We start from the raw sequence: 23,677 nt of genomic DNA, 5'->3' as shown, positions 1-23,677 counted from the left end.
TTGGTGTGGAAGTGCATTTCATCAGGTACGGTGATGGCTGTACACTGGGCCACTAACCTGAGGGCAAAGGGCTGCAATTTGTTTTACTTAATTCGGGAATTCAGATGGTTGTGGTGGTGCTGCTGTTGCTGGAAACTATACTTCTACCTTGGATGATTTATGTGTTCTTCTACCTGATTGCATTTGGGGAATGTGGACTGATGAAATTGGAACTGCAGATGCTTTGTTCCCTTACTGGGCAGAGGTAAGTGGCTGAATGTGCAGTGTAGTACTGATTTAACATTGTCTCAGACAGGAATGGAGTTACAGATTTTTGCAGAATGTCTAGATTCTTCCCTTTTGATTTGTTGCTCATAAATTGTGTGGTTTTCTGGCAAATCACTGACTATTATAAATCTGACATCGACTTCATATTCTTCAGGAAAATGCATGTTAACAAATTCAGTTATTTAAGCAACTTGCTAAGTTTATAAGAGCAATTCTCTGTTCACATTCTCTTCTGTCAATGTCTCAAGATAACGTGTCCCCTGATTATTTCTGGATTTGTCCCTGATTCTTTGAGAGCTAGGCTGGTCACTTTTGGAGAAAAGGTGGTGCATTACATTTAATAAATTATAAACTGCTTTTTATTTTAGAAAGTGTATATTAATTCATATTCGCTTATTCTGTCAGTGTCTCAAGGTAATGGTAGCAATATTTTAAATGTTTCTGCTCTGATGTCCCTTATTGGATGAGTTAACTTTTTTGGGTTGGGAGAAGATATGGAGGGGTTGGAAAAGCAGGTGCTTAAGAGCACTTGAACATTGTTGTGTAATGATTTTCTACTGAGCATATTGCATTTTATCAATGGTTTCTGCTAACTATTTATTGACATGTGTGTCTTATTGAATATTAACAAATGTACAGTATTTGCTAACGTTATACTTTTGGCAGAAAGCCTACTTCAACCAGGCCCCATGGCAATGGTACGTTTTCACGCAATGCGAAAAAAGGGTGTTTCGCATTTTGAGTGTTTGTCACACATTGCTAGGGTCTGTGTTCCACATTGGCCACTTAAGAGGTTCAGACCTATGTAGTCCAAGGGTATGGCTGAAGCTAACTAGCTATGTGCAATTCCCTGGAATCTTTCACTAAGATCAAAATACTGCAGTTGAGCAATTCAAAGAATAATTCTACCATACTACTTGGAAAGGGAAGCAAAAAAGTGCTTGCTGTCTTGACAGCATGCACCCATTCATTCATATAGGCAGGGGGGGGGACATTAGCACCACATCTAGGGTTGCCACCTTTCATTGTGGCTAAAACCAGAGAAAGGGCACACCCCTCACATCACCTGTAACCCTGCCCATTTCCTCCCCCTCTACTGTCCACATTCCATCCATTTTGTGATGTCTTTATGCCATCAGCTGATGGGGAATGCCCTCTCTTTCTGTCCCTGATACTTGCTTTGTGCCAATTTACTATGCTTTTTCTGTAGAAGAGCACAGTAAATGTGCTGATTTAGCAAACTCTGATAGTCTATTTCTTTTTTGAAACAGAATACTGAAGTTTGTACAGTGTTTTCCAGACTACCAGATAATCAGTTTGATTTCTGGATAGTCTGGAAACAAAAGAGGAAAGAGGGCAACCCTAACCACATCAGATAATTTAGCAATACCCTACAACTGAGTGCAGATTTCACAGAATTTACCTGTGGTTGGTGTAGTTTAATCATGACAGTGAAGCAAGAGTGATCAGACAAAGTCAACCGTGGATAAATCCTATAAAACCAACACACAGGAGTGTGTTATTGCTACTATACAATGGCCAAAGAAACAACCACAGCAAACCTCCTTCCACAAACCAAACCAACGAAAAAAAGAAAGTTGAAAGGAGAAGTAATCCAGCTGCTCCAATACTTTATTCACCAACAATGCTTAAGAGAAAACTCCAGTCCACACAAAAACGTGTTCGGGTTTGCCCAACAAATCAGTCGATTATTTCAACATTCAAGGATAGTCTGTCTGACTTCTGCTACCAAAGCCTCTTATCACTTTCAAACAGAGCTGTTGCCTGTCACCAGTATAGCATGACAAATGTTATTCATTCACAGATTCAGTTTTCTCTTAAGCATTGTTGGTGAATAAAGTATTGGAGCAGCTGGATTACTTCTCCTTTTGACTTTCTTTTTTTCGTTGGTTTATTATACAATGGCATTATTTAATAAAAAAAATGCTTATTTTTCATAAATAATGCCTTTGTTTGAAGGCACTTTACTGTTTTTCCATGATTTTTCTGTTGTCGGAGAACTAAACGATGGACTGTGCATGAGCTCAATATGTGTGCTCTGGCAGCTGAATTATACCTTCCAGTTTGTTTTTTGTTTGTTTGTTTTTCCATGATACTTATTTTTTGTCATAGCTACTAAGCATTACAGCATTACAGCTGCTATTTTTCTGTGTTAGAAAAGTCTTTGTCATTAGGAGCAAAAGACAGCATACTAGGAGCTTGTTTCCAGGGATGTTAACAGCATTGACATCAAGCTATTTTTTTTTTACTTGTGTTGCATTATGCTCTTAACATAGCACTTTTGGCAATGTATAATAAGAATGGTAACTTAATTTTAAGGTTTACAATCACCATTTGGTACAGTAGAGATGATTCTTGCAGGTGCACTTCTTTTTGTAGGGAAGGCCGAATTTACTGTGGGCATCTGTCCATTCAGAATGCACGTTTTTTACTGTGAGGCCATGTAAGTGTGTGTGTGTGTGTGTGTGTGTGTGTGTGTGTGTGTGTGTGTGTGTGTGTGTGTGTGTGTGTGTGTGTGTGTGTGTGTGTGTGTGTGTGTCTGTTTGACTGTCTGTCTGCGTCTGTGTGAGAAGGTGTGTTTCTGTTCAGTTGTGCTTGTGCAACTTCTTTGCATGGTTTATTGGGGGAAACACTAATGGCTTCCAGTAACTGTGTGATGTTTGGTTCAGTAATTCTGAGACGTGGCAATGAGCTGCAAATGAGCTGTTGCTCCACATCATTTTAACATGTCATTAAACTGCATTATGCCACCATCATATTACTGAGCACTGTAATGTTACCTTACCTCTCAACTGTCCAAATTTACACAGAATGCCCATATTTTTGCCTCACATCTTTGGTTTGTTCCTCATATACTTTGGCTTTCTGAAAAATCATTGAGGACTGAATTAAAAAATATTGACAGACAGTTGAGCTTCAGACATCATACCCTTCACAAAATTAATGCCAATGCAAAACCCTTTATTCTATAAACTTTCTAAGTTTATAAGACCAATATTTGAACATTGTCCCTATTTCTGGGGCTTTGTCCCCCCATTATTCATGGTTTTCCACAGATTTCTTGTGCTAAGAGGTTGAGTGATATGAGTATTACCAAAAGAGAGCTGATATATATATATATATATATATATATATATATATATATATATATATATATATATATATATATGTATACATTGATAGATATAGATATATACATACATTTAACGAATCCCAGCCATAGCTCTGTCATTGCACTGATTACCACTTACATGAAATTATTTTCTATTAATCATTTCATTAGAATATGATGTTACCAGATTAACATTTAAAATGGAAACAGTTCATATATTGCTTGTTTTACAACTGGAACAAAAACTACTTTTATAACAAAACCTGCCAGGTTTGTCAGCTAACTTCAGATAATTTTGTAGAAAATCTAAATGTAAATCATACCTGTTGAGTGTCTGCCGAGTTTGAGCATTCTCAAAGATCTCATAAGTCTGAGTGACTGAACCACCCGTCCTACATTTTCTAATTCTGTACTTTCTCCGTACAGATTTTCCATCATCAGAGTTATATAAAATGGCAAAATAGCCAAAATGTCAATAATATTTACAACACTTCTCAGGAACTTGCACTTGTCTTTTACACACAGGAATCGAAGTAGGAACTCCAGACTAAACCAAGATATGCAGACATATTCTAAAGCATTTAGGAATGGTGGTTCCAGTGTGCTAACATCCAAGGAAATGAGAGCCATGTTTGCAATAGACAGGACAACAAAAATAATTGAAAGAGTTCCAAAAGTTTTTGCTGCTACAGAAGAATTTGGTTTCTCCAAAACATCCCACAGTTTCTGCCTTACATTCTCACAAACAATCCCAGAAAAATCCTCTTCTTCATTTTCCAGTTCTTCTACATCTCTTCGCATATCTAGTGTTTCACTCATTTCCTTTCTCCTGTAATATTTCTCTCTGCAACAGTAGTCAATGCAGAGCTCATCAATGCCCCAGTATTCAATCTCCTGAAGGAAAGAAATAGCGCACAGTTCCTCCATCACATGCAGTCGTCCTGTTTTGTAATAATTCACTATATATTTAAATGCCTGTGAGCTTCTGTCAAAGAAGTACTCATTGTCAGTGAAATTAGCATCATCGCAGAGTTCAATAGCAGCTGCTCGCTCTGATAGCGCCAACTTACCGAGACGTGTCTCTGGGTATGATGACAGCATCTCATGGGACAAAACAAACCTGCTACCTCCGACATTTATGATAAAAAAATCCAAAGGGTTTTCATTAAGGTGTTCCTCACTACAAAATACATTAGATTCTAAAGAAGAAACAGACAAATTGTCTCCATGATGCTTGGCCAGATTAAAGTGAGGGTATGATGTCATTTTGCCTCAAGCGCATTAGATGTTTACCTAACAGAAACAGAAGTCACATTGGTTAGACAATGTTTTGGAAATAGAAAATCAACATCAATATACTTTTTATTTAATTATGCAAGGAACCAATGAGGTACATATAGCCACCATTTATAAAATTCAAGAATAACAGGTTTTCAGATTTTCATAAAAGAAAATTCTGAGTAGCCCAGATTCCAGTGTTTACAACTTAGTTTTTCATTTACCACCATATTTTATGGCACCAACAAATATAAAGATATATATATATATATATATATATATATATATATATATATATATATATATATATATATATATGTAGGTCTACCTGATAACACCGACACGCGAAAACACCAACAAAATCACCGACACCACTAAACCGAAAGTTCAAAAACACGAAACTTCACATGCCCGACAAACCACAATCCCGACAATCAACAAACAAAACAAATCCCCTGTCCAAAAAGCACACACACAACACAAGCACACCAAAAATCTTACAAAGCTACACTAAACCTTACATACACAACTATCTATGCACTAACCTTAACCCAAACCCTAACCCTAAGGTCCACCACTATCACACACTCACCTAACCAGCGCCCTAACCCTAACTCACTTAACCCACCCCTAACCCTACAGTCTGTCATTATCACACACTCACCTGACCTGCGCCCTAACCCTAACTCACTTAATCCGCCCCTAACCATAACCCCACACTTATCTTAACATGTCGGTGTTCTCAGCATCGGGATTTTCAACTGTTGATCATCTCCGTTGTCGATCTTCTGCTGTCGGTGTTCTTGTCATTGGGGTTTTGCAGTTTTGGCATTATCAGGTAGACCAATATATATATTTATATATGTATATATATATATATATATATATATATATATATATATATATATATATATATATATAAACACTGATTCATATGCATAATTTTCACTTCTTACCAGTCAGTTCCAGTACCATGGCCGGCCCATCCCAATTGATCCTTGTGATCCCTGCATCCAAAAAGATTTAGCTCTGGTCCTGTGTTTTCACACACTGCAGTAAGTCAGTAATCTTCTTCCTGCATGAAGGATTATTATTGTCATTTTCAGGTATTAAGAAACATTAGTGAATGCAGCTAAACACAGTTATTACAGCAGTATAAGCAGATTTTATATACATATCTACAAAGCCTCACAATTTAGCAAATTCTTGTCAGTAAACTGCTGCAAACTATACTGTCTTTTACTACTTTCTGGTCATATTTCTTCCAGGGACACAAGACAATTGCCAGCAGGATATGCACCGTGGCTCATCATGCTGACTTCACATCTCTGAGTCATTAAAATTATTTCACAAAAGGAAAGATGAAACTACCTTATGCAGAGTTCATGTATAGTTAGCTGAGAATATATATATATATATATATATATATATATATATATATATATATATATATATATATATATATATATATATAGAGCCCATTTTTGATGTAAGCAGCAGTAAATCTCTATGGAGTTAGGCAAAGAGACACAATAATCCAAATTAATTCCTCATCTTTTAATTCCATTTCCATGATACAAAGGGAAGAATTCCTAACTATAACTCAGATGAACAAGGATTAGTTAGCAACCAGTCCACTGGAACAGCCAGCCATATAGCTAGTGGAAGTAAATGGCTAATTGTGTCTCACCCATCCCAGAGGGAGAGAAGGCAGACTGGTTTGCTGCAAACCTTACATATAGTTAAGACTGCATTTGCCAGCAAGCAGTGGGAAGTCCAGGAGTGTCACCAGGCAGCATTTAAGCTTCTGCCATAAGACAGACACGTGGAAAAACATGCATGCATCAGCAATCCCAGTAGTGAGTGAGCACTACTTGCACAGGCTACAACAGTGGTAACAGGAGATGGGGCAAGTAGAAAACCCTGACAACTACTTGGGGCAAGTAGATGGTCATCATTCAATGGGATGAAAAGATCCAGAATAAATATAAATTATAACTGTGTTTTTGTGGAACCTCAGAAGTACAGTGGTCAAGCTTAGCTCTCAATTGCCTTGCCAGAAAGAACAAATCTAAGTTTGAATAGCATGCACATGAGAACAAACAATATGCAAAACTCTTACATCCTAATTTAACTCCTTCTAGGTGTTTCTCAAAATGAAGTAAAAAACTAGGTCATTCAAAGCCTTGCTCATGACTTTGTCTGGCAGCATATTTGGGGGAGCCCTATTCATCCGCAGATCCAATGCACAAATTATCCACCAAGATCAAATTTTCTTCATCTACAGCTAAAATTTCTCATAGCTCAAGGAAAAAAAAAAACAAGCCCTTCTACACTAGTAGCATACATGCACTGCCTTCCATTGACTACCAAGGTCATCTATGTTCTCTTCCCTCATCAAAACCTTATAGCTCTTTACCTCCACAGTTTTGTTTTTCTCTGTAAAATTGTGTCTCCATCCTTTCTATATGTCTCTGTTTCTATCAGAGAGGAATGAAAGGAATGGAACCAGAAAAAAGAATAGACTCCTGCAAAAATGCAGAAAGGTAGATGTGGGTTGTTCAAGTCAGCTGGTACATAAGGCCTCTTAGTTAGAATTAACATTCCGTGACACATTTTTGAATTTATGCTTTCCCATTCTGAAAATTACCTTTTATGGTTTCATCCCCATTACAAGTTCCATCCTTGGACAGCACCATCACAAGATTTTTAATCTCAGGTTCCTTCTCAAATTGTGTCACTCTTAATGGAATCCATATCATGAACTCCCAAAGCTCCATCTACATTGCATAGCAAATGTACAAGCTTCTCTGTTAACCAGACTAACTCAAAAACCTAACACTGCAACCTTCTAAATGCTCCATTAAAACTTTGTATAAGATATGTCCATTTGATACTTCCTAGAGAGCTTATCAAATCTGTGCAGTATGACTTACTTAGCACAATCATTATCTCAATCCAGGTAGATATCTCCACCCCTCACCCAACATCTCAAAACTTGAGATTCTGGTATAGAAACAGAGCATGCATTGACTCAAGATTATCTTTTAATTTTTTGTATACTATAACCTTAAACACCTAAACTTTTCTACACTGGAAAACATTCTATTTTTTTGTTCCTTCACATTTCTGAAAAAAGGCAAAACCTTTTCTAGAAAATGTTATAGATCATGTAAGATTTGATTAGCTATCTGTCAAGCTGAAATATCCAAACAAAAGTTCTCAATGAACAATCCCAGTCCACACATTTATGGCGTTATAGCAATGCTCCCCTATTACACTCATGTAAAGTGGAACTTCAAAATGTTTTTTGACTGAGATGAGCATCATTTAGATAGCCATTATGGTTTTTCTAATTTTTAGTATACTTAACCGACAGCATTTGCCATAACATGATCGATGGCTTGGCATGCAATATACATTAGTTAGGGCATGTCACTCACTTCCACAAGTGATGCAATCCCTCAAAACTGTACTGCTAACGTAGGAGTCTTTGCTCCTATGTGGTGTCTTGTGCACCAGGGACTCTGCTGTGATGTCTCTCTCACTCAGCTGTTAACCCCATTAAAGAGTTAATGAATTGTCAAAATGACCAAGATAAAACTAATGGTCAGTAGGCAGTGGGGGAGAAAAAGCAGGAAAAAAATCAAGCAATAGCAAGATGTCCCCTCAAATTTCAACCTTTTGAAGTTTCTTAATGCCTATAACAACACTTCTGAGTATAACCATATTAAATCCTCTGTACCGGCTTTCTTCTTCACCAAATGTTCAGCTAAATAGTACATTTGCAAGGTACTAGATGTACAACATGGTTGAGCATCCAAAATACTGCTTTATCCAAATAATAAAAAAACACCAATTTTACCTGGATTTAGTCTATTCCCCTATAATGTAGTAAAATCTGCAAACACGATTCTACCTCAATTTTCTCTGGGAAAGGCTAAACCCACACAAAAATACATAACTTACTCAAAAGCATACTTTTTATTAGATGGTATATAAAAAGTAAGCCTTTTATTATATTAATAATCTCCTTTAAATGACTCCAAAGCACCTTCCACAAATCCAGCACATGCTTCTTCCCCCATAAACAATACCTAACATTTCTAACTGCTCCATAATAATTTCTATAGTGTCTGGCTATTGAGCACCTCTAGAACCTTTGCATTTGTTTCAGACCTCACCCTCCCTAGCTCTTCACTACCAGCATTAATCACCCCCATGTACTGCCTTTGCATTTCTCACCAACAATATGAAATCATCAGCATAATTAACTATAACAGGAAAATAATAATGCTATGTTAATGTACAGCTTAATGGCACAGTTTCACATAATCCCTTCCTTCCAGAGCCCTTGCAAATATCCCAAAAAGGTTTGTGTTCGACAGACAATTTGTCTAACACCTTTTTCCATTTTAACTCTTCCTTCAATTATCCATTAACCAATGGTGTTACTCATAAATACTCACAAATAATTTTCACAAAAGTAAAAAATTTCTTATTAAGTCAAGAGGTCCTTAGGGTGCTTATCGTGTGACAATGAGATATACGATAAAATGCTTTCTGATTGCACATGCAAATAAGTTTCCCATCCAGACTTTCCTGAATTAGTTGCATAATCTCAAATAACAGAGTGCCAGAAACCCATAGCCATTTAACTATGCAAAATATCTCAGGTAGACCTATCTTGTTAATATAAGATCCATTCATAGTTGTAAAATTTATCCAGTTTTTAATATTTCTCCTATAAATCTTCCACACAAATTTGACCACATCGCCTACCAAAGTTTCATATAGTTTGTCCCCATCTACCCATTCTTTAAAATTATTCACTAATGAATATAACTGCCAATCTTCCAAGACTGAATAAAAATCGTATGTTATATAAGCTCTCACTGGTGCCCCATCCAGATAGACATATTTATTGTCCTGAATTCTTATAATTCTATTTTCCTGTCTATACTCTCCAATTCTATGCCTGAAATGATAGGTATACCCCAGACTCTGCTCCTGTCATCTTTAGTTTTCAAGATAACTTTTACCCACAGTCTGTAATGGTTACTGCTCATACACTACTTTTCCGCATTCATCAGAAAAATCCATAATTGTATTTTGCTTTTGGAACTTTTCCTGGCATCAAGAAAGCATCATCTTTTTTCTAGGTCTATATTAGATCAGCGAACGCTTAAACAAGCGAATGCTGATTGATCGACCTTATTTTAGCAAAAGTTAAAAATATCGAAGCAACAGAAACTCAATTTTTTTTCTAGGGAAAGAATTCAGTTGTCTGTTTCTGTTGCTTCAGTATTTTCAGTGCTGGGGTGGAAAGTTACGGGTCTGATTCAGGTAAGTGTGCGATTGTGTGGATGTGAGTGTTAGGGTGGGTTAGGTGAGTTAGGGTTAGGGCTCGAGTTAGGTATGTGTGTGATTGTGTGGACGTGAGGGTTAGGATGGGTTTAGGTGAGTTAGGGTTAGGGAGCAGGTGAGGTGAGTGTGCGATAGTGACAGACCTTAGGGTTAGGGTTAAGGTAAGTGGATAGTTAGTGGTGTGTGCATAATTTATTGTAGGGTTAGGTGTCAGATTTTAGGTGTATGTGTGTGAATTTCTGTTTGTTTGGTGTGCTTGTGTTGTGTGTATGTGTTTTGGATCTGACAGTTCGAGATTGTAAGCTTTCGCTTACATAAGGTCAATCAATCAATGTTCGCTTTTTTAAGCATTCGCTGATCTAATATAGACCCTTTTTTCTCTCTTTCAAAATGTTTCTTTGCCTCCTTAACTATTTCTTCATTTTATATACTCTTTTAACATATATTTCTTGTTCCCATACAGCTACTGAATCTACCTTGTCATGCACAGCCAAATGCAAATTCTAAAAAAACATTATCATATCCCTTCTTATCTAATTCCCTTGCTACCTTACCCTGGTAACAACACCCTCTGATAGCTTGTCCTTTACCACCACCCACTATTCTGTCCATTAACTGCAGATATGCCTTAAATTCACATTGTACTTCCATAACACTGCAAAAGCTTCCTGAGCTCTTGTCATTTAAAAAAATATTTATATATTACCTTCACATCTCATTTCGATCAACACCATTGAATAAATAATTTTATCACCTAAAACTCTACAATCAAATTCTTCATAATGTACCTGAAAAAAAATTGGCAAACTGTAGTCTATTTTAATCTGCATTTAAGCTATCTGATAGATATACCCTTCTACATATGCATTAATAGGATCTGTCCTCAGTAATGCATTGTTGAATATGAGGGTGTGCTTTCAATGTTTTTTTCACAGTTATTAATGCTATTAATTAGTTTGATTATTTAGTGTTGTTGTACTGTTTGTGGTTTGAGAGATCCAGCATGGAGGATTCAGTAAAAGTGAAATCCAAAAAGGAAATGTCAGCCCATATAATGAAGATGTTGCAAGCAGTGACTTTAGAGACCAAAGGCCATCAGGACTGGGTTTGCAAACAGCAAGAAAATATTTTGGAAATCCAAGCTGATATGTTTCAGACCCATAATGGTCTGAAAGATACTGACTGGACTATAGCACAGCAACAGCATCAAATAATGATTTTGGGTAAGAAAATTTCTGTAGTGCAAGAAAATATTGATTTAGAAAATCACCAATGAAGAGGAAATTTGCAGCTGATGGGTATACCTTAAACTGCTGAAAATAATTTTCTTACATATTTCTACAATAAAGTTTCTCCTGCTCTGACTGCACCCTCTGATTACGACTGGGGTATGTAACCCATACATAGAGTTGGAAGGAAGAGTTTACACTCTTCACAGCCAAGACAGGTGTTGATGAAGCTTCACCCTTATACAGTGAAAGAACGGATTTGAAATCATTCCTCTTAGTTGCATTGAGTTAAGATGGACAATAAGTTGTTGTGTGTATATCAGGAATATGCACAACAGATTTATTTAAAATGGGCTGTTTTTCAGGGTATTAGAAGGTACTTGAAAAAGGGCTATAATCTAGTTTGTTTCCTATCCAGCAGCACTGGTTTGTGGAGGTTAGTGATCAGCATAAATGTTTTGACAGTCTGCAAGCTGCTCAGGATTACTTTGGACATGTTTTGGCCTGTACATATCAGTCTCCCATTGAACCAAAACATGCTCATAGAGGGGTGGAAGTGAACAATGATCTGAAGGTCTCTGGCACAAAGATTAACAATTCAAGATAGCCAGAATGTGGACTAAATTTCCAGCCATCTTAATGTAAGTGACATGAGTTATGAAGAAAAATTGCAGGACTGCAGAGCTACTCTGAAGAGAGGGAGAGATTATTCAGTCACTCAACCACCACAGGGTGTGATAGTACAGAATACGACTGACATGTCTTTAGCTTTAGTTTCAGCTGAAGGACTTAAGATTTTACAAGATGAGGCATCAAGGTGAATGTACTTGCTCAGTGGATTGTTGAATAATAATTTTAACTCTCCTGCATTGTCAAAACGCAACGAGGAAGCATCTGACTCCAGTGGTTTGAATAAAGAAAAGCAAGCTTCTGTGAATAATGTGGAACAAGGTACTGTTAATTCAAAACATAAAGTCAATAAAACATTAAAAAGGTGGCTGAATAAATAATATATAGGTTGATGGTTAGACTGTATTTCATGGGAGACAGGTCTGTTAGTCACCAAATCCTGGAAGATGGACAGAGATTTTTGTTTCTTTACATAAAGAACTGAAGAGTTCCTGGTTATTTACAGTATAGTTAATAGCTTATGCAATGAGCCGACTGTTTCAGTACTTTCCCTGTACATCAGAAGTGGTGTGGTGAAGATTTTAGCATGGTAACTATATTTTCAATGGGAACATTACAAGTGACTTTATATTTAGCAATGAGGGTGTTCCAGAGGCAGGGGTGCACACATGTTTCTGCCTGCAGCATTATGCACACAGCAACATTTGCTTTGGTGACTCAGAGAGCTGGGTATAGATCTTGGGGGGGGGGGCAAAGGGTCTGGTTGGACCCAGCTCAGATTGGAAAGGAGTCATTGGAAGGGGGAAAGCTATGTGAGAGGGGAGGGGAAGTACTATCTTAAGGTGGTCACATGGAATGTAGGAGGAGTTAGTCATCTAATTAACAGAGCAGGAATTAGGAAGAAGTTAAGTAAACTGAGGGAAGACATAGTGCTTTTACAGGAGATTAAGAAAGTGCTAGAAATGGGAGGTAAAAGAAAGTGCTAAAATGGGAGGAAAGCATAGGAAATAGTTGGCTGTAATAGTGCAAAAGAGGAAAGAAACAGGTGGGCACTCATCAAGTTACAAAAGAGTTTAAACACAATTAGAGGTTGTAAAAATGATTGGGAAAGTACATGGGTTATCACAGGGGTGGATATTTGGGAAAAGAGTGGAAAGTAGATTGTTTGTATGGGCCAAATATTCACTCTCCTGAATTTTTTACTTTTTATCAAAGTTGGCAAGAATTATTACCTTTTTGTGAAACAGAAATTATTGGAGGGAATTTTAGTATGGCGGTGGATTGGAAGATGGACAGGAAATTTGGGTGCAGAGAAAGACATTCCTGGGATTTAAGATTGTCTCTCAATGGATGGCTAACAAAGGATGGGATGATGTATGATGTTGGCAGCATCCAGGTGAATTGTCATTTACACTTTATAGGAATGAGGACCATCAATTAGGCAAGCAGGATAGAGAGGTTCTTAGTAAGAGATATTGGATTGATCCAGGTGGTGAACATTACAACTGGAGAGTGTTGTTTGTGAGATCATGGCTATGTTACTATGGTTGTGAGTCTTCCACATGGAGATAGTTATAGGAAAAGAGAGAAATGGCAATCATGGCAGTGGGTTGATGCTCATAGACATAGAGGGGGGTTAACTAGGGCAAAGAATTGTTACTCTGGAATAGATGGAATGAAGAGTCCAGATCCTTTATTAGCATTTGGTAGGAGGCTATTAAGTGTGCATTTAAAGGAGAGTTTATGGGTATGGAAGGATTTGGATTAAGAGAGGAACTGGAATGGTTAGGAAATTGGGAGGTCAAATTAAGATAATTGCAGTGACAGCAGGACAGATTGGTGAGAGGGGATTTGGAGGATTTATACGGAAATGCTTTGGAGGCTAATGCTTAAATTAAAATTATTATTGAGGAGCTTGAAACCACTAGTAAATGGAAAAGGAGGGCTAATCAAGATTTTTTTCTTGTCTATAGCAGAAAAATAAGGTAAATGTTTAACTGCTAGAATTGAAAATAAGTTGGCCAACTTTGTAATGATATCACTGAAGAATAAGGAAGAAATAAGGAAGGGAATATTGTTTTTGTAACTGACCAGTTTAAGGATTTATTCTGTGTGTTTTACCAAAAGCTATATTTAACTAGAGGTAAGGGGTTGTTTATCCACCAATTTGATTGTTGGATCTAGGTTGACTTTATCTGATTCAGAAAACATTGATAAGGAGGCTTCTGTTATGGAAATAGCAGATGCTATTAATAGTCTTAAGTCTGGTAATCCCCTTTGTGTAACGGATTTATGTCATAATTCTATAAAATATTTCAGGATTTCTTGGCTTCACACTTAGCTATGGTATATAATAAGCCTGAAGTGGATGGAATTCTTCCAGATTCTTTTTACAAAGTGTTGGTATTACTACTCCATAAGGCAGGGCAAGACAGAAGGATGCCAAGTAACTACAGGGCTATTTCTTTGTTAAATGTAGATGCTAAGACTTTACTTTGATTTTGGTTAGGAGAGTTCAAAAATATTTGAACAGGTTTTTATTACCATGTCAGAAAAGGTTTATTACGGGATGGAAGTCCAAAGATAGCTGGTGGCAAGTGGCAGGGTTAGCAATGGCTGTTGAGAAAGAGGGTTGGAATAATGCAGGAGTGGAACTCTTTAATATGAAAAAGACTCTCATCTCTCTTGAGTGGCCTTTATTATTTTGGGTGTTAAAGGGATGGGTCTGGGTAATAGATTTCTGAACTGGGTCAAAGCTATGTATAGAAACACAAAATTCAACTGGCAATTAATGGGCAGCTTTCTAGGGAAGTTAATCTAGAAAGGGGAACGAGACAGGGGTGTCCCTTTTTGTCTTTTTATTTTTGCTATGGAAACATTAGTCCACCCAATTCAACAGTCTCTTCAAGGAGTGGATGAAGAATGGAACTTTTTCAGTATGTTTGTATATGACAGTATAGACTGGACTTGATTTTGCCACAGATAATGGATATTTTTGATCATTTCAGAAGGTATTCAGGTTTGGAATGCAATTAGTCAAAACCTGTCAAGTCACAGTAGGAAAGGACACTTGTCCTATAAACGAGGAGTGGATTTCTTGGAAGTTGGAGGCTAAATATTTATATTTTGATATTACTATGTTGGGCAGGATAAATGTAATCCAAATAATGACTTTACTGAGCATGCAGTGGTTGTTACAGTAATTAAGTGGTTGGTGAAAGTGCAGGTTATTTGTTATTACTTTGTGTGGAATGGCAGGGGGAAGGTGAGTATGTAAATGTAGGTTAGGACTGCCTTGCAGATGGGGTGGATGAGGCATTCAAGACTTTGGACTTTGTGCATTGGCAACAGCAGTTGTAGATGTTTTATCTCATGAAAAGAAATGTCAGGATACAGATACAGAGGATATTTGGGAGGCTAAGCAAGAAAGCAATATTTGTGAGGAGTTTATAAAATTATGTAAGGGTTCAAAAGCACATGTGTTTGGTATTCTTCGAATTGGACTTTGGAATAAAAGTAATATTAGGATTCAGGGCCAACCTATCTTTTGGAATGTTTGGTGTGCTCTGGTTACTACATGGGTTGCACATTTACTTAAAAGGATAAAGGGTTGGAGTTTTGTATTTCTAGAATGGCAGCAATTTAAAGATACGTTTTATTTTTCTCAAAAAAAGCACAATTTCAGTTTGAATAGTTGAAACAATCTGCTAAAAATTAGCTAACTTGTGATAGGCTGTATGAATCTCTTAATACAGAAGGGCCATTTAATATATTGTTCCTCCCCTGCTAAAGTTATCAAATTGACCCAGCAAGATTGAGTAGAATGTAGTTGAATGAGTCATAAATTAGCTGTTTTATCTAGGATATGGGAGTGTCATATGTGTTGGATGCTCATGTGGTGCCGAACTGTAGCATGGATTGGCAGGGAGATTAATTTCAGTAAAGCAGAATGCTGGAAATGTGGGGATCCTGTTACTGACCATATTCATATGTTTTGGCAATGTGAAGTTATTAAATGTTGGTTGGAGGAGATTGTTATGGAGTGGGAAGCATTTTTTGGCAAAGTGGTTCAGAAACAAAGTCAAATCTTTCAAAGCCAATTATAAACTCATAAATTGCCTCCCTTGTCAAAGACAATCATAAGTTCTCCTTTAGCTATATCAGGAACCCAAGGAACAGCACCCAGCACATCTGCAAATTGATAGATAATAACTGTACCTACTCTACCCTTGAAGAATTAGTTACCTAATGGCAAACACATTTAGTTTAAAATTATCTCCAAGTCTATAACCAGACTACAAATGCTTGACCCATTGTTAGCCTTCCTCGAGAAACCACCTTTGAACAAATTCAAAAGGCTCCCTCAAAAGTGCAATGCCTTGCCAAAATACAAGCTTGTGCTTCCCTTTCCATGTCTATATGCAAGTGTAGTGCCCTGTTGTAATATGAATGCCTTCTTCTCCAACCATGTCCTAGCCACAGTACAGTGCTCAGTTACTAAACCCAACTTGTTTTGACAGAGTGTGCTTAAAATGTATTCCTTCACCCACAGAACATCCATTTCCAGCACAGTTTCTAATACCATGGAAGACAGAGTAAATAAGGAATTCATGATGTCACCTGCTTATGCAGCTGTGACAAAAGGAGATACTGCCAGCATTTTGCAAATAATTATATGTCATTTGTGAATATCAAATTAATTTATACAAGATGCTTATGTTGCAAATGTATTAGAACTATATGTCATACAAGATGCTGATCTTACAAATGTATTAGAACTGTATGTCATGTGTATATCAAACTGATTTGTACAGATATTCATGTTGAAAAAATACTTGTAAAGTGCTTGTGTGTGAAATGTATCCACAGTGTGGCCTACTGCAGAGAACAGAAATGTACATGCACTATTGTAACTGTTTATATGTATATGTTTTAACAGTGGAAACTGGAGGGTTAACCTCAGTCCAGCAAACTTTAGAAACATATCTGAAATTAAATCACTTTATAAGCTAGGCTATAAAGATGGTATCTCACAGGTTTCAATGCAGTCAGAGACACAAAGTCTGTACTAAGAAGTTATCTGTATTGTCTTTGGGATGAACTAATTACTACTCTGAAAGTGTGGACGTGTGCAATTGTCTTATGACTTCCAGCACCTGCCAAAGATCTGAGCAAAAACCCTTGTGTGTGTATTTTTGCAGGTAGGTGCTAAGTCCTGCCAGCTTCCAGCAATGGGGGTTTGCATGAGAACTAGAAATTGGATGACCAGAAGTGATGTCATTCTGCAAGTTATCTCAGAAGTAATATTTTAGATATTATTTTGAGAAGTCTCTTACTGCTACAGGGTATTCTGTATTCTGTCTTGGGACTGACAACAACAAGAAGGACCATTCACCACATCATCTCCCTTGCATTGTGAAGTAAGTTATTAGGGAGTAGTGATTCTCTTAGATTCAGTCAGGAATATAGTGAAGATTAGTTGTAATATTGTTTTTCTTTATTCGTCTGAGCCTGTCCTTCAATGTTATTTTAAATATTCCCTGTGATTTGAACTCTGATGTCACTCTGCATATATACTTAGTATTTTCTTATTCTTTTATTATTTTTTATTAAATATATTTAACACTTTCATAGTGGCTGATCTTTGTGGAGATATTTAAGTTTTGAGAGTACTTGCATATTTATTTGGTAACACTGTGTTGGCCACTCCTAATAGCCTTGCTCTTGGTCCAACTACCATTTGTATTAATATTAATTTCACTTAGTATACTGGATACCCTTGGAAAAGCCTTAAGGTAGATGGCAGGAGTGTCTGGTGGAAGTCATAACTACTTTATAGTCTGGGCAAAAGGGGGCATAGCTAGTAAACCTGTGCCAGCCTTTCCCAGGTGTGTGTGTGTGTGTGTGTGTGTGTGTGTGTGTGTGTGTGTGTGTGTGTGTGTGTGTGTGTGTGTGTGTGTGTGTGTGTGTGTGCGCGTGTGTGTTGTGTATATCAAATCTCAGAGTGTGTGTGTCAGCTACTTGGGCAGGGACACGAAGCACTGGTTGGACAGAGAGGGTGCTAGATGTCTTGGCTTGTACACTCAGCTGAGATCTGAACTCTATAACTGTGCTAGTGGGGTGTTTTACTGGGGATCTGGAGAAAAAGGGAGAAACCAGCCCCAGACTGACTGTGGTCTCTGTGTTCTTGTAAGGGAAATTGGACTTGATGCAGTGAGCTGCATCTGGAAATACTGTGTACGTACCTGTTATCTTCCCAGTGAACATCCTCCACTGGTGTTGGTGGTGAGGATTGAGGCTCCTTGATTACTGGTCCAGTGGTGGGTCATCACAGCACCGTTTAATACTATCAGTGTAATGATACCTCACAGTGTAAAACACTGCATAACTATGTTGTTAAGCCTTTCACTGTAGTAGAAAAGATGGTGGTTTAGGTGGGTGAGAAGCAGCTGCTTTGCCATATTCTACCATCACAATGCTTACCAGTATACCTCCTAGCCAGTCAATCTCCTTACCTCTAATTCACACACATGCACTCTCTGACAACATTACAAGGATGAGCCCAACAACCAATATGCTACCATATTTGTCTATGTATGCATTTTATGTTGTTGGTCCTTATTTCATGCAGATCCTGACAGGGAAGGGAGGAAAATTGCATATCCCCTTCATGGATGAAATCTAGTGTAGTATATGCTGATGGTCCCTGTTCCATGCAGACCCCAGCAGGATGGGGTACTTACACATGCAGATTCTCACAGACCCTCACAGAATGGGATGCTACTACATAAACTTTATGGATGAAATCTAATAAAGTGCATGGTAGTGAGGTATCAATGCATAATGCTATCCAGGTGCATACCATCTCTGAACATCAAACCACAATTTTTCCCCACCTCTGAACCTGAAACTTGTTTGATCTGTGCAAAAAGGATTCATAATTCCCACCTGCATGCTTTAAAATGCTAGCATTACTGTTTTATTTTGCCTGATAGCATCATCACCCATTTCTTCTAACAATCTTACTTGGTTGTTGATATTCCATATCCTTAATTCTCACTAGAATAATTTCTTCTGTGTAATACTGTTTTGACTAAATGGGCCCAAACAGTCATGACTAGAATATAGCTGCACTGATGCAGTTCAGTAGAGAAGCATCTCCTGCTGTAGTTTAGGCTTCTCCTAAATCAAGTTTCAAATCAACACATGTGAAGTTCTGAAACATTTCTAAACTTCAAATGCAAACTCCCTAGTTTCACATTAACTCATGTGATGTTCTGTAAACATGTTTAACCCTCATATTCGAGCTCCCTTTATACAACAGAGAGCAGTATTAAAGGCTAGTCTAACTAAAATGCAGATCATTGTGAGACAAACTTGGTGTTAGCTGAGGCCTCATTATATCTTTCATATTTTATTTATTTATTAATGATGCTTAGAGCAATTGTCTTTTGAAGCTCCAAGTACAGTTTGCAATTAGCAGACTGCCCACATCTGGAATACCTATATTTTAACACATCTCAAAGACTATAAAATAATTTTTCTCCATATCTGTAAAGAATCATAAGATTTTAATTGTTTCCTTCTTGAATGCATTGAAACAAGGTCAGTTGCACAGATCTTGCATGTAGTTGTTAGTGAAATAATTCAGGCTATTTTACAAGACTTTAACATCAAATCATAGTAATTCACATGTGATAGCTATTTAATTATAAGCCATTTAATATGAAAAGTCTACTAGTAAGGCTGAATGTATGTAGAGCTCTAATATTACAGTAATGCCACTGGTCTCCAGAGTGATCCTTTGTTATATGGCACAGAGACACAACCATCATTGCTGTGAATAAAATTATTTAGAATTGGTAAACTAAGAATAAATTTGTTCTTGTTTGTGTATCTTGGTGCTGGTGTTATCAAATACTGTTCTGGCATTACTAGAAATGGTGAAGTAAGAACATTTTACAAATAAAATGCAGTGAAAATCAGGACTTTATTGTTTTTGTGCATAACAAGCAGGTTTTCAGCATTTGCAATAGACTAAGGACACATCTTCACTATTGCTTTTATGTTCTAAAATACATTGTAAAATATATCTAATCACCCCTGTGAAATTCCTCTGTTATCCTTGTTTTGAGTTCAAGTTTAGAAATGCATAAGGTTAAAGAAATCTGCAATGGCAAAGGAGTGGCTGGATATAAGACCAGAGTATTCAGTTTTATGAATTAACTTCTAACTGCATGCATTCCACTACAGAAAGGATTTACCATCTTGTTCTTGTTTTTATTTTCAGTTGTCAGTTTTTTCACTGTATATATCTGACTTTTCAGCTCTGATTTACATTACACATTTGACGAACATATATTTCATTATGTAAATTACTCCTTATATTATCTCTTACTATATACACTTCCTATTATTAGACACTAAGTGACATTGTTTCAGCACAAGGAAATCTCCAGCACATTATAGATCAACAAAAGACTTCAAAAATGTTGTTTAATGTCACCCCTTTCACTTCTAAAGTACAAAAGCACAGGTTGACAACTCTCAGCTGATGTTTCTCTTGGCCTGACTTTGCATCACTTTTCTTTTCTTGGATGATGTCCAACTTATGTATGGCAGCAAATATTTTTCAGCATCAAAACAAACTACTGTTCCAAATAAGGTGTCCCCAGTGACATTTGAAGTTGTTCTTTCATGTACTATCTTCTTTCTGTGATACATTTCTGTGGTTGATCTCTTCACCTTTAAAATCATTCTTACAGTCTTGACATGCTACTCCTATCATCATCATCTACCAGAATTATATGATGAGCACATTCTCCTTAATTATTATCCAACATTCTGTACCCATCGCATAAAAGCATCCACACGATTAGTTACAGGATCTTACATTTCAGCTGAATGAGTATATACATATCTGCATTACCTATCAGCTTCTGTACTGCAAAATATGCTTTAAGTGGTGCTTGAGTACATTTGTTTTTATATCTCTTTCTCTCTCTCTCTCTCTCTCTCTATATATATATATATATATATATATATATATATATATATATATATATATATATATTCTTCTGTAAGACCACTTCCAGCAGACATATTAGTAATACTACAAAGTAGTGTAATGACTCTTCCAGTTACTACATAATGGTTTTAATGCACACAATAAATACAACTTGTACAAGAGCAAGTCCCACCTGCAGTCCACTGATTGCACAAAATTTCCTATGATATATTCCATACAGCAGGACTCACAGGCTGTAACCTTTCATCATTTCCTGACCCTTAGCAGGCATAATATAATGTATCATAGTCATAGTTTGAAAGCATTATTCATGTTTTTGTGTTGGAAATTGTTCAAAGCCTTAAGTCAAATCATAATAAATCATATTTGCTGTACCATTCAGCAACACCACTAACCAAAGATAGTTTAAAAAAATTAATAAAATTTGAGTAATATAACAAAAAATTAAGCCACTAAGGTGCTGTGATAACACTGATCCTGGCTTTTTGTCACCTGTTCTACCAAGTATAAGAGCACTCAAAAAAGACTTTGGTGTGTATGCTTTGTGAATATGAATTGATCACTTTTTTAGCAATTGTTTTGATAATTCTTTGAACAATTAAGCACCATTACCTGCACACAGTATGTTTAACATACAATAAATGTTGGAAAAATTGCTGGAAGCAATAATATTCAAATTACAGGGCACTATATGTTAGGTACACCATTATACAGGAAAGGAAGATTACCATTCCCTCATGAAAAAAGAAAAAGAGACAAAACAAATCTGATAAGTAAATATAAATGTGAATATAACATGCTTACCTGTCTGAGCTGGAGTGGAAGTATTGTGAATGATCTCACAGAGTCCTGTAGATGGGAAAAGGGGTAAATAAAAAGGTGCTTTAAATACTGTAAGTGCTGAGCATATGTTTATGAATTTTTACACAACATGATAACTTTAAACAAAGTAACAATATGTGACACAGACCAGGACTTGGAAAAGTCAATTCATTTACATTCAAACAGAAAGATTAAATGAATGGTATACTACAATATAACTGAGGTAAACTTTGGTGTAGTTAACATGATGAGACTTTTCTTTTTCTTCTAAGTAGTATAATTGCCAAATGGGCATTGATAAAGAACAGTTAACAGATATGCCATTCCAGCCTTACAAGCATTCAAACACAACTTAATAATAAAGCATTTATTGCATAACTAGTGTATCCATCTGAGCATCAGTCATACTGGTACACGTGCAATAAAATATTCATGGCATACTGTAGTCTGCTAGCTAATAAATCTAATTTGCCATGCTATATATGAAAATGTATAAGGCAATGACTTATTTGATGTAGTGTTCTATCTAAAATCCTAGAACCCAGGGATTTTGTTTGAACCCTTGATGAGAGATGTCGAAACTCCTTTTAATCTCAGGGTGAATTTGTAAACACACATCCTCTATTGCAACCAAACATATCCATAAAGTTCCCTTTTCTTTCACTTAGCCTACCAACACAGGTGTAATGGCTTTTAAAGATTGGCTTCCTAGGTTATCTGATAGTTCAGCTAATAGCCTACACTTCTGACTCCTACCTTCATTAAAGCTAATTACAGGTCCTCTTAAAGCTCCTTCTGAACTCCTTGACCTACTATGGGAAGGTTAGATGACAGGTGATTGTCTGCAATGCATTTCTGTTAAACAGCAATCAAAGCTCTTAATGTCTAGTGTTCTTTTTAGGTACCACTTAGGGATGCTGATTCCACAGAGAACCATATCTCTTTTTAATTGAAAGATGAATTCCATATTAGATGCATACATTCTCAACCTTACCACAGAGGGTTTTCAGGGCCTAGCAACTGATAAATATATTCCCACCTGCCTATTATATGCTCTTAGCACTATCAGTATGTTTGAGAAGACTTAGTGAACATATCTGCTATTTTTGCACAGTGTTATTGAATCTTCCACTGAAATAGTCCACAACGCCATCTCTAATTCTATCATCAGCTGCTTGCTATCCTCCCTCATATCTTAACCTAAGAACATTTCCCAGCAGTGTCAAAAAGAAGATGAAGAAACTTTTAGATGGAATTATTATATAGGATGCAGATACAACCATCAATAATAAATGCCTCATGGACTTTGTGTCTATTGCAGACACTTAAGAAAATCCTGTTTTCTATCCCATTTTTATCACTAAACATTGATTGTGCATGTCAGTTGGAAAGACTTGTAAAAAGTTTAGAACCTTGTCGAAAATTCTGGAAAGTTCTATGAAGCACTAATTTAAAAAAATCTGACAATATCTAACCAGCTCCATGGCATAAATGGATAGATACCTGACTATGACCTAGATGATCTGAATTAATTAGTAGTTCATGCACTAGGAAGTCTCTGGTGGAAAGGAAGGAATGAAGAGGTAAATACCTGCTCACCTCTGCCCAATGTGAATGAGGGTGTGGAGTGCCCAGAAGTACAACTGCTACATTAAAATTCCAGGTGAAAGCCCAGTTCTAGGGATAAAAACTGAGTGAGGGGATGCCCAAGTGGGAAACATAACTCTCACCGGTGCCCGTTGTACATCATCCCTTGGGACAACATCAGCATATGCACTTTGGAGAGAAAGTGAGAATAAAAGGTAAGCCTTCTAGAAAACAGCTATAATGTTTAACTTCTGGTATGAGGTACAGCTTAAATTAAAAAAGAAAACAAAATAAAACTCAGATTCCCCATTTGCATGACAGCACAACTCTCATTGC

General features: G+C 36.8%; 1 protein-coding gene across 1 annotated transcript in view; it reads right to left on the bottom strand.

Moving 5' to 3' along the window:
- The window catches only part of KCNV1 (potassium voltage-gated channel modifier subfamily V member 1), a 522,556-nt gene that overhangs the window by 40,901 nt on the left and 457,978 nt on the right, over positions 1-23,677 (bottom strand). Inside the window, exons 2-4 of the mRNA XM_044067098.1 lie at positions 21,737-21,781; positions 5,635-5,753; positions 3,724-4,693 (exon numbers count right to left, since the gene is read on the bottom strand). Coding sequence (XP_043923033.1) covers positions 3,724-4,666 — 943 coding nt within the window. The 5' untranslated portion in view covers positions 4,667-4,693; positions 5,635-5,753; positions 21,737-21,781. The remainder of the gene's footprint in view (positions 1-3,723; positions 4,694-5,634; positions 5,754-21,736; positions 21,782-23,677) is intronic.

The sequence above is a fragment of the Protopterus annectens genome, chromosome 3.part1, assembly GCF_019279795.1.
Source record: "Protopterus annectens isolate FY-2018-M chromosome 3.part1, PAN1.0, whole genome shotgun sequence".
Classification (NCBI taxonomy): Eukaryota; Metazoa; Chordata; order Ceratodontiformes; family Protopteridae; genus Protopterus; species Protopterus annectens.
This window is presented reverse-complemented; position numbering and strand designations above follow the sequence as displayed.